The following is a 12,110-nucleotide window of genomic DNA, read 5'->3' as shown; positions in this document are numbered from 1 at the left end:
GTGGGCTCTCGTAGGACATTGCAATGACTTTGGCCATTGGAGTGGTTTGAGCAGAGGAGGGGTATGGCCTGACTAACATTTTATGAGGCTCCTTGTGGTCTCCATGTTGAGAACATACTTTAGGAGGAGCAGAATAGAAGTGGGGAGATGACTTAGGAGGTTGTGACCATAATCCACCTGAGGGATCACGGTGGCGTGGACAAGGGAGGTGGTCTGATTCTGGATATATTTTGAAGGTAGAGCCAACAGGATTTCTTGACAGATGGGCTGTGGGATATGAGAGAAGAGGAGTCAAAGATGACTCCAAGGCTTTTAGCCTGAGAGACTGAAAGGTGAGATGTGCCATCAACTGATATGGGGAAGCTTATGGGGCAAGTAAGTCCAGGGCTGGGGGGTGACTTGGGATTTATGTTTCCAATATGTTAAGTGTGAGATAGAGCCAGCCACAAGGAGATATCAAGTGAGCAGTTGGATATTCAAGCCTGGAGTTTGGGAGGGAGGTTTGACTGACCTGGAGATAACGCTTTGGAGGGCTGGTGGCATACGGATGGTATTTAAAGCCAGGAAGCTGAATGAGATCACCAGGGAGGGAGAGTAAATAGAGAAGAGGAATGAGGACTAAATCCAAGGCCATTCCAGCAGGGAGAAGATGCAGAGATGAGAAAGTAGCAGAGGAAACTGAGAAGAAGCAGCAGTGAGGGAGGTGAAGGAATAGAAGTGTGGCTTCCTGGAAGCCAAGAGAAGAACATATCAAAGTGAGGACATGATCAGCTGTGTCAGATGTGCTGATACACAGCACGAGGGGAGGCAGAGCCGTGACCACCAGATGCAGCCTGCTCACGGGCACTCTTGGCGAGGGCGGATTGGGTGGAGTAGTGGAGACAAAAGGCCAGATGGGATGGGAGTACCCAGCTGACCAAGAGGTGATGGGAAAGACTGTCTCAGGAATGGGAAAGTCAATCTGCAGATTGTCTCAGGTCAACCTCTTAAATATCTCTCAAAATCTTTCTTCTCTTTCCATCCTGGCCACCAGCTGAGTTTAGGCCACCACCATCTCTCCGCTAGATTGCAAAAATATCCTCGTAACTGGGCTCTCTGCCTCCAGTATGGCCCCATGAAACTCTTCTCAACACTGTAGCCATGGTGACATTTCTAAAATTAAAACCTGACCCTGTCACTCCTCCACTCATCATCCTTCAAGGGCTCTTGGGTGCCCTCAAGATAAGTCTAGCCTCCCTATCGTGGCAGACAGTGGTCTTCTAGATCTGACCCTGCTTTCCTCTCCAGTCCCAGTTCTCACTACTCCCCGTGTCAAACTCCATGCCACAGCCAATATTTTTTGTTCCTTTTCACCTCCCAAGTTTGGTAAATGTTTTCTCCACCTAGAACATTTTGGTCCTCAGAACTCTCCACACCTTTTTTAACTCCTACTCCATGTCTTAGCTTGAATGTCACTTCCTCCAGAAATCTTTCCTTGACCAACTCACCACCCCGTTGCAAATCTAGGTCTGAGTTAGGTGTCATTTCTAGCACCTGGTGATTCCCTCACCATAGTACTATGGCACCTATACATTTATTTTTATTACTACTACTACTACTACTACTACTACTACTATTATTTGAGACTGTATCATTTGGGACTGTAAAATTCTGTGAAGCCAAGGCTTGCCTTTGTTATCACACAAACATAACACAATCTTTAACTTCTAGTAGAAAATTGATTAAATATCTGCGGAATGAATGGCTTAAACAATACAGTTAAAATAGAGACAACTTAAATAATTGTAAGGCAGGTGGTAAAACTAAATGCAACTACCAAAAATTATTTCTGAAGGAGATATATAGCATAAAATAAGATCTTGTACTAATTATAATCTGGAACACAAACTTCATATGTTACTAAGGAGGGAGAAGAATTGGTTAAGAGATGTGAGAGAAGGGATAATGGTACATCTAGAGCACAGAAGATACTATTTTGATGTTTAGAGAAATATAGGTTAATATTTTTTTATTCTGAAGGTAACCACTAGTAAAATTTTAAATAAGATATAGACTTCCAAAATATAAAAGATAGGGACTTCCCTGGTGGCACAGTGGTTAAAAATCCGCCTTCCAGCGCAGGGGACATGGGTTCGATCCCTGGTCTGGGAAGATCCCGCATGCTGCGGAACAACTAAGCCCGTGCACCACAACTACTGAGCCTGCGCTCTAGAGCCCACGAGCCACAACTACTGAAGCCCGAGTGCCTAGAGCCTGTGCTCTGCAACAAGAGAAGCCACCGCAATGAGAAGCCCACGCAAGGCAACAAAGACCCAATGCAGCCAAAAAAAAAATTTTTTTGTAAATATATAAAAGATAAATACAAAGAAAATACAAACCTGTGTAACAGAAATCAGACAACAAAGGAAACAAGAAGCATAAAAAATCGTAAAGAATAAAATGATAGAAGTAAAACCAGATAGATTATCTATAACAATAAATACAAATTTCTTAAGTTACCCTATTACCAGTAGAGACTCTCAAACACTTTTTAAAACAACGTGAAACAAAAGGTTAGAATTAAAGAGTGGGCAGAGGTAATTCTAGCAAAAACAAACTGAAAATAAAATGATGTACTGATATCAATATGCAATGTAGGGGCTTCCCTGGTGGCACAGTGGTTGAGAATCTGCCTGCCAATGCAGGGGACACGGGTTCGAGCCCTGGTCTGGGAAGATCCCACATGCCGCGGGGCAACTAGGCCCGTGAGCCACAACTACTGAGCCTGCGCGTCTGGAGCCTGTGCTCCGCAACAAGAGGCCGCGGTAATGAGAGGCCCGCGCACCGCGATGAAGAGTGGCCCCCACTTGCCGCAACTAGAGAAAGCCCTCGCACAGAAATGAAGACCCAACACAGCCATAAATAAATAAATAAATAAAATTAAAAAAAAAAATCACAAAAGTGAACACTAAAAAAAAAAAAAAAAAAATGCAATGTAGAAGAATCCCAGGGAAGTACACAAAATGAGAAGAAAAGATTCACTCGACATTGATAAAGGATACAGTCCATAGTGAAGAGAGAACCATTAAGAACCTTACATGCCAAAAAAAGATTATGTTAAAATGGAGAAAGTAACTGAAAAATAATAATTCTAGATGATTTTTAATTCATATCTCAGTCTTTCCCATAGATAAAGCAGGGGAAAAAATTTTAGAAGCTTCAAATCATAAATGTGACACATACATGTTGAACTTTGAACCGTCAAACAGAATACAACTTCTAGTACTTCAAAATCAGACATTATTTAAAGTCAGAATACAATACCCCAGAAAATTAATAGCAAAAGTTAATTTTTAAAAATAATTTAGGGAGTTCCTTGGTGGCCTAGTGGTTAGGATTCCGGGCTTTCACTGCCGTGACCCGAGTTCAATCCTTGGTTGGGAAACTGAGATCCCGCAAGCTGCAAGGCACAGTGTGGCCAAAAATTTTTAAAAATTAACTTTTTGAAAATTTCATCACACACTCCCAAATGAATACTGCGTCAATAGTTATTTAATTGCAGACTGTTTAAAAAAGAAAGACAGTGACAACATTGTGCCTCAAAACTTATGGCTCTGACCACACCTCTGTTCAAAGGAAGATCCATAGCACTTTAAAAATTGCTTTATTGTGACTCAGGGGAAAACATATTGTCAAGTTAACTGAGCAGTCAATCCAAGGAGCTGGAAAGAGAAATGGAGAAAGGGATTAATAACGATAAAGGCAAAAAGTAATGGATTGGAATATTTTTAAAGAGAACTAATCAATGTAATCCAATAGCTGGTTTCCTGAGAAAAAAAATTAAAATAGACAAAATTCCAGCAAGACTAAACATGAAAAAAAATAGCAAATACAATCATAGTGAATCTCAAATGAGACAGGGTGCTTATTCCTATATACAGTGGAGATACGCCCCCGTCCAGATTTGTTCTCCACCTGCATGGGCACATCTGCAAGGCTCCTGGCCCTTGCTTCCTGGGTTTCACCAGTGCAGTGTCCCAGAAGTAGGGGAGGAAGGAGAGTGAGGTCAGAGGATGTATCCACTTGGCGCCCTCTCAGCTTCAGGCTGGTTGTGTGTCCCCAGCCAAGGATCACCCACCCCATTCTCTCACTCTGCAGACCCAGGAGTGGAAATAGCTCTGCTGCCAACTCTATATCAATGCACTGTTCCCTGTGGTTCCCCTGGCTAAATAAGCCCTGTATCAATAAACCCTCCTGGAATAATCCTATATCGAGTATGCCATCTATTTCCTGTTAGAACCCTGACTGATACATATGCAATGCTAAATTTCTTTTCTTTTTCCAGGAAAATATAGGTGAACAAAATTGAGCCAAGAAGAAATCAAAACAAAATATGCCAGTAACCATGAAAGAAATTGAAAATGTTAAATTATCACCTACAACTAAAGGCTAGGCTTAAAAGCTTCAAATGAAAGGTCCGTCATGCTTTCTTATTTCCAATAATTATCTACTTTTCAAAATCTCCCAGAGTATTAAAAAGATAGTTTTCTCAGATGGTTTTACTAAGTTAACATAAAGTGATATTAAAACCTGACAATAATAGCTCAAAAAGCTAAAACTGTAAACCAGATTTAGTTATCAAGAGAGCCGCAAAAATCTTAGCAAATTGAATCTGCCATTCTATTTGGAAGAATAGCCAAATAGAGTCTGTTTTATGAAGGCAAAAATGGGTTAATATTGGAAAACCTTTTTGTATCAACTTGGTTAGAAAAAGGCAAAAAAAATAAATCCTGAAATTTGTAGTAACCTAGGAATAGAAAGATATTTCCTTAACTTAGAGTATTTATGTGAAACTAATACCCAAGATTATGGTGAAATGTTAGAGACAATCCTATTAAAATTAGGACTAAGATGATGATGCCTGCTATCAATGTTGCTATTTAACATTGAATTTTAACGCTCTAGCCAATGTAATAGGACAAGAAAAATAAGAAATATTAATATTGAGGAGGAGAAAATACCATTATTTGCAAAAATGATTCTCTACCTGAAAAATAACCTTAATAAATAAAGTGTACTTATAAATCAATGGAAAAAATGAACACACTGTAGAAAAAATGAGCAAAAGACATAATTTAGCAATTCACAAAAGAAGAAAGACAAATGGTCAGCCAAAAGTAAACATTCCATATTTTACCTATCAGATTTAAATAATTAATGAGATGGTCTGGGTAGGAAGAAAGAGGCAGTCTCATACTCAGTTCTTTAAAAAGTGTAACAACTTACTTATAATTTGACAGTATGTTTTAAAAGCCTTAAAACGTACACACCCTTCGACCCTGCAGTTCTACTTCCAGCAATGCAGTAGAAGCAATCTAAATAACAATGGCTGGGGGCAGAAAGAGATAGAATTGTGTTCACAGATGTTCATTGTTTATAATATAAAAAAATACTAAGGCAACTTATAGTAGTTAATTCATTGAATTCATTATGATATGTTCATACAATATTTTATGGCCACTAAAAATGATGTTTAAATGCTCATTTATAATTTTTGAATTGTTCACAATCTATTTTGATAAATCAATTTTCAAAATAATGTGCAAAGCACTAGCTCACTTTTGTTATATATATTAATTCCTTGTCTAAATGCACATAACCTTAGTATATACAAAATGTTGACAGTGGTTATCTCTGAACAAAGAAATGTGAAATTTTTAAATTTTGCTTTCTTGTGTCTTAAAGGGGTGTTAGATCTGAAAGAAGCTAGGTAAGCTGTAAAGGGAGCAACCATATTGGGTGTGTTCAAGGAGCACCGGTGAGCATGATGCAGGCCAGGCTTGCCATTGGCTCTGACTGTTGTCTACTGTAGATATTTGGTGCCTAACCTTAGAAAAATTGCTTAACCTCAGTTTTCTCAACCAAGAAATAAAAAGAACAATTCTACAACACTTGGTAAATCCTAAACCTCACAAACAGAGAATAATGAAGTTGCCCTGCCCCTCCCCAAAATCAAATCTGAATTTGATCAAGCTTCTGAATCCAACTACTAATTTACAGAAAGCAGAGAAAGAGCGGCATCCCACAGGGATACAATCAGCAAAATCCCAACAGTGAGAAACTCTACAGGACAAATAACCTAGTTTCTTCAACAAATATATCAACATGAAACAAAAAAGAGAGACCTGAAAATACATCATATCAACCAATGTAAAGGTGTTGGTCTTATTTGAATTCTTATTCAAACAAACAAATGACTGTTTTTGATATAATGGCATTTAAGAGAAATTTGTGAATTTAAACATTGACTATAAAATAGATAGCTAGTGGGAAGCAGCCACATAGCACAGGGAGATCAGCTCGGTGCTTTGTGACCACCTAGAGGGGTGGGATAGGGAGGGTGGGAGGGAGGGAGACGCAAGAGGGAAGAGATACGGGAACATATGTATATGTATAACTGGTTCACTTTGTTATAAAGCAGAAACTAACCCACCATTGTAAAGCAATTATACTCCAATAAAGATGTTAAAAAAATAAATAAATAAAATAAAAAATAAAATTAAATTAAAAAAAATAAAATAAAATAAAATAAAAAAACAAAAAAAACATTGACTATATATTAGATGATACTAAGAAACTATTGTTAATTTCTCAGCTGTTACAGTGATACTGTGTTTGCATTTCTTCTAAACTTCCTTTAAGAGACACACAAATATTTACGGATGAAATGATGATACACTGAATTTGCTTTAAAATAACATTAGGGAGGGGGACTGGAGGTATGGATAGGGCAGGATTGGCCATGAACTGATGTGGGTACATGAGGGTTTACCCTACTATTCAGTCTACTTTGTGTACTTTCAAACTTCTTGATAACAACAACAACAACAAAAAAGTTTATATTTTTTATTTTTTTAAAAAAAATTTCATTTATTTATTTATTTATCCATTTATTCATGGCTGTGTTGGGTCTTCGTTTCTGTGCGAGGGCTTTCTCTAGTTGTGGCAAGTGGGGGCCAGTCTTCATCGCGGTGCGCGGGCCTCTCACTATCGTGGCCTCTCTTGTTGCGGAGCACAGGCTCCAGACGCGCAGGCTCAGTAATTGTGGCTCACGGGCCCAGTTGCTCCGCGGCATGTGGGATCTTCCCAGACCAGGGCTCGAACCCGTGTCCCCTGCATTGGCAGGCAGACTCTCAACCACGGCGCCACCAGGGAAGCCCCAAAAGTTTATTTTTTAAAAAGCAAGTACTGTTTCCGTCTTTATGTTGAAGCTGATGGACTTGAACTGTAGACTTTGCAAATTAGAAAATAAACATTCTTTGCCAGTGCGGACTCTGAAAATAAAACGGAAAGGCCAAGTGGAGAAGAAATGCAACAGCAAAGCAATTCTTCTCCCCCAATTTCCCAACACATTAGAAAATCGAAGTAAGAAACTGGGAACACCATCCATGCGCCAAATTCCCTCCCAGCAGAGCTTATTTCCTTTTCTCTGAGCAGCTCTCCAGAGCCAAAGGAGCCTGCCCGGCCATCAGCATATTCCTCCTGGGAACTCGAATGCATACCGCTTGGCCCCGACTTTTCATGATGATAAGACAGCCCCTTACAGAGCTCTGCCCTGTGCTTACCTGTGCACTAACACCTGGGGCCCTACAATGACCCTATTGTACTGTTACTGGGATTGCTATTGTTCCCTGGGAGGAGAGTGAGGTCACACAGCCAGGAAGTGGCAGCAGTGGGATCCAAGCACACCCTCCTGTCTCCCCACCCTTTCCTACCTGGACCCAAAACCCAGCCCACCCAAACTGTGCCTCCCACCATTTCCAACCAGGTGCTGAAGACCTGCGCGCCAGCCCCCGCTGTCCTCGAGGTTCTTTTCAACTCCTACCCTCAGCTCCGCGTGTCAGAGTCCTGGAAAGAGGTGATCCCTGAAGAAGTGTTTCAGGTGAGGAAGCTGCCCCTTCTTCCCCCGTTAGTACAAGACTGTTGTCTGTTCCTGTTCACCCACGTGTGGAGTTTTGCACTAATACCCAGGTAAGTAGAAAACATCTGGAGAAGGGAAGAGAAAGGCAAATTGGGGGCATACCTGAGCGTGTCTGTTTTTCTTCTGGAGGCTCAGTAATCACACAGCCTGTGGTTCTGGTTGGGGTCCTGTGGGCTGCAAGGAGCAGAAAACCGACCCACACTGGCTTAAGAAGCTCAGGGCTCCAGTAACCACTGTCCAGAGGAGGGTGGGCCGTGGAGGTCCTGGCTCCCGTGTGTCAGTTTCTTTCTCTGACGGCTTAAGATATGAGCTGCTGGCACTGCATCCACACACAACAATGTCCATAGGTGACTGTCAATTAAGAAAGAGAGAAAATTTTTTTCTAGAAGCCTCTAGAAAATGTCCCCTTATGTTTCATTGACTTGAGTCCTGTGCAGATTACTGAACAACAAAGTGTGCTCTACAAAGGGGGTGGGCAGAGGGGAATTCTAGGAGGTTACCCATAGTATCTGAAATCACCCAAAGCAGACTTCCCTCTGACTGGGCAGGAGCTGCACTTTAGAAAAGTATCCGGACCCTCTCGGGGAGGGTTGTCCCGCATCAGTAGCCATGAAAGGATCACCTGTGCCGTCAGGGCTCTTCTGTCTGGGAGAGAGACGTGTGTCGGTTCCATGTGCCCAGACTGACGTCCCCCCGCCTTCCTTTCAGGTGCACCAGCCTTTCTACGAGTCCCTCTTTGCCTTGGCCTACACCCCACGCTGTCTGCAGCATCTCTGCCGCTGCGCCATTCGGAAACTGTTTGGCAGAAAGTGCTTTTACCTCGTGCCCCAGTTGCCCTTGCCAAAGTCCCTGCAAAATTACCTTCTTCTGGAGCCAGAGGGGGTTTTGCACTGAAACCCAGAGATTTGGACCAAGACACTTGTGCTCGTCTGTGGAGGCTCCAGGGTTAGGAGGGGCCCTGGATGGCACTTGGCACTCACCCTGTGCACAGACCTCACCCAGCTTCAGCTTCACCTGGGCGTGGAATTGGCAGTAAAGGCCCTTTCTGCCTCTCAGGGTTGCTCGTAAGGACTGAAGCTGTGAATAGCATAGTACTTGTATCAGAAAGTACCTTTCAACAGAGGTTGAACTAAAAGGTGTACGTATTTTTCCAAGGTCTGTCTCCCGCCCGCAATGCGTTAGCAGCGTTCGAGCTGCACCCCGCCCCTCCCCCGGCCTTCAGACCCTCTGCCTCAAGGGGAACATCCCACCCCTCCTAGTGCTCGGCCCCTCGGAAAGACTCTGTCCCCCAAACATGACAGACGTACACACTGAGCGAGGACACTTGCTTCCGTGACGAGAGCCCCTGCCCAGGACCCCACTGGTGCTTCCTAGCGCATCACAATCCAGAGGCCCCTAGAAGGACATCAGAGGGGTGGTGAGCCGGACATTCTGATCCTATGCGAGTCTTCTGTCCGACAGCCTTACCAAACCCCAGCTGATCCCGCTGTGGGGAACAGTCCAGGAAGCCAGATGCCAGGGCTAGACACAGGTTCGTGGAGGTTGCCATCAGCTCAGCCCGAGCATCCAGAATAGGAGAGCATTCTTAAAGGTCTAGGACTGTATTAACCGTGTCTTTTATTTTCTGTACTCTGGTGCTTCGACATCTGGGGCCTTTCGGACCCTGGAGGGACTGCCCCTCCCAGGGTTAGCCAACTCCTAGAGATAGTAAACAACATGCCCCCAGGCATCCTTTTCAAATACAACTCAACCAACCCAGAGTTCACTCCCCTACCACCTCCCTCGAGCTCCAGCCCACTACCCCTCCAGAGCCAGTGCCAGACAACCAAGGCCAGCCCCTCTGCCCTGGAGCCCACTGCAGTCATTCAGACTAGCCAGTCCTACGCCTGTGTATCCTGCCTCGCCTATCCTTTCCATGGAAACCACAATAAAGGCTCTTGCCCACGTCCCCTCCCCCCACTTCCTGATCAACCCTGGTGCTTCCCTGTGTGGTGTGACCCTTCTCTTGGGAATGGTGACTAATAAACTATCTCTTCATTGATAACCGTCTCCCAATCTGTTGGCCTTACTAGACCTCACATTTTCTATTAAAAACCATCTTTTAAAACAAGGACTCTTTATTTTCATCCTCTGAGGATAAGCAGGGGCTCCATTTTTTCCAGTTTGAGCCAGTGCAAGGTGCCGCTGGGACGAACCTCAGGAGGGCGGGCATGCCATCCCACTGTTTGCAGTGTGGAAGGGGGGTTCCACACCCCAGTAGATAACTGCAGTCTAAGGTGGGATGTTGTGTCTGTGAGCGAAGCCCACTGTGGAGGTGAAAAGAATGAGGGTGGGCGTCACGAAAGGAGTAGACCGGCTGAGGCTTGGTGGATGGTCAGATTTCAACACAGCGGGTCAGGCCAAGGGAGGGATAGGAGAGCATCCCCCTTCAGCTGACGCACCCACATCCTGCCCTTTGAGACCGACATCTCACCCAAACTATGTAAACATGGTTCAAGATCCCACACACCCTCACCCCAGGCAGATGGCTCTCCCCAAGCCCCTCCCACGTAGACATTCAGGAGCTGCCCCTGGATCAAAAGGACAACTTGAACAAAGGCAGGGGTGCAGGAAAGTACACACACCATGGAGGAACGGTGATCCATCTGCCTGGAGGGGAGGGTCCCTATGCTTTGGCCACTGGAAGGAGGCCAGTCGGGAGGGTCTTGGCTTCCAGATCAAGGATTCTGAACTTCGTTGCACAGGCTATGAGGAGCCACAGGGCAGGTGAGCAGGTGTGATGCCAGTGAGACTCCAGGAAGTCACTTCGTCCTGGAGAGGGACGCAGCACACCAGAGGCCGGGTAGGAACCCATGGTGACACCCCAAAGGTGGGGCTTCAGATCCAGGCTGCTCCTGAGCAACGAGAACAGTTACAGTTATCTAACCTGATCGGCTGCCGTTTGCTCAGCTGGGAAGTGAAAGCATGCACACCTCTCTCACTGGGCTGGCACTCAGTGAGATAATTCCGTGAGGGCAGCAGGCTTCTCCAGTCTGAAGGGGTCTTGTTGAAAGGCAGATTCTGACACTGGCGTCTGGGGCGGGGCCCCAGATTCTGTGGGTCGGCCAACTTTAACGTTGCTGACGAGCTTGGGTGATGCCCCTGCCCCTGGTTGGTCCTACTGAGAGCAGAGTGCAAAGCCCTAGGCCCAGAGGCGGCCCAGAGAAGGAAAGCAATAAATGGTTCCTTCTCTTATTATGATTGTTTGATTATTAGGAGAAGAAAATAGCCTGATATTGGGATAAAGACCGTAAAAATGGAAAAGCAAAGCAAAGTTATTTATGAGAAAAATGAGAAAGGCGGAAACAGCAAGAAATGCAGCCCCAGCAGCTCCTAAGGAGCCCTGTCCTCACGGGATTTTGCAAATGAGAATCTGAGTGAGCCTGCTGCCTGACACAGCCTGTTCTTCAGCCTCCCCTCTCCCCCCACCCCGCTCCTCCTTAGAAAACAGGTTGTATTTCTGAATGCACTAAATTTTAAATATGTTTTGGAGTCCTGGAACAAAGTAGAACTCTTTTAAAACACATTGACTTTAAATTTCTAAAAATCTCATGAATAATGACCAATTATTACATTTTTCAAAAACATGTTTTTCCCCGAATTACAGCTTAAAAACAACACCACCACTGTGGAATTCTTATTCATTATTTCACCCCCCCCGCAAAGAATTTTCTTTTAAAAATCAGATGCTCCCAGGTAGAGCTAATCCATGAAGTTCCTTGGGGATAAACCATACACTCATCCATTCAGTCATTTGTTCATTCCTTTAACCAACCCTGCCCGAGCCTGCTGGGGGTGGAGTCCAGGGCTTAGGGCTCAGGACCACCACCAACAAGACAGGGTCCTAGTGGAGCTCACAGCCAAGCCAAGAAGGCCAACTTGTTAGCAAGGCTGTTGGAGAGACTTGGGCACATCAGGGGAGGTGTGGAGAGAAAGGGCCCCTTTCTCCACTTTCTCTCTGGCTTCACCTCTGCATCGAATGAGGGCCCCTGTTCCCAAGGCAGGTGGCAGTGTGGGCAGTTTGCAGCCTCTCTCACCAACACACGCATCGTGACACACTCACATGACATCCCCCATGAGCACCCACTCCGCCCTCCCCCGCTGGCCATAT

General features: G+C 44.5%; 1 protein-coding gene across 1 annotated transcript in view; it reads left to right on the top strand.

The window, feature by feature from the left end:
• ASB18 (ankyrin repeat and SOCS box containing 18) overlaps nt 1-8,854 on the top strand; it is a 95,718-nt gene extending 86,864 nt beyond the window's left edge. Inside the window, exons 7-8 of the mRNA XM_061191389.1 lie at nt 7,808-7,921; nt 8,669-8,854. Of these exons, the coding sequence (XP_061047372.1) occupies nt 7,808-7,921; nt 8,669-8,854 (300 nt within the window). The remainder of the gene's footprint in view (nt 1-7,807; nt 7,922-8,668) is intronic.
• Nucleotides 8,855-12,110: the final 3,256 nt, after the last annotated feature.

This window comes from Eubalaena glacialis, chromosome 1 (genome assembly GCF_028564815.1).
Source record: "Eubalaena glacialis isolate mEubGla1 chromosome 1, mEubGla1.1.hap2.+ XY, whole genome shotgun sequence".
Lineage (NCBI taxonomy): Eukaryota > Metazoa > Chordata > Mammalia > Artiodactyla > Balaenidae > Eubalaena > Eubalaena glacialis.
The sequence above is the reverse complement of the archived record's forward strand: the minus strand, read 5'-3'. Positions and strand labels throughout refer to the sequence as shown.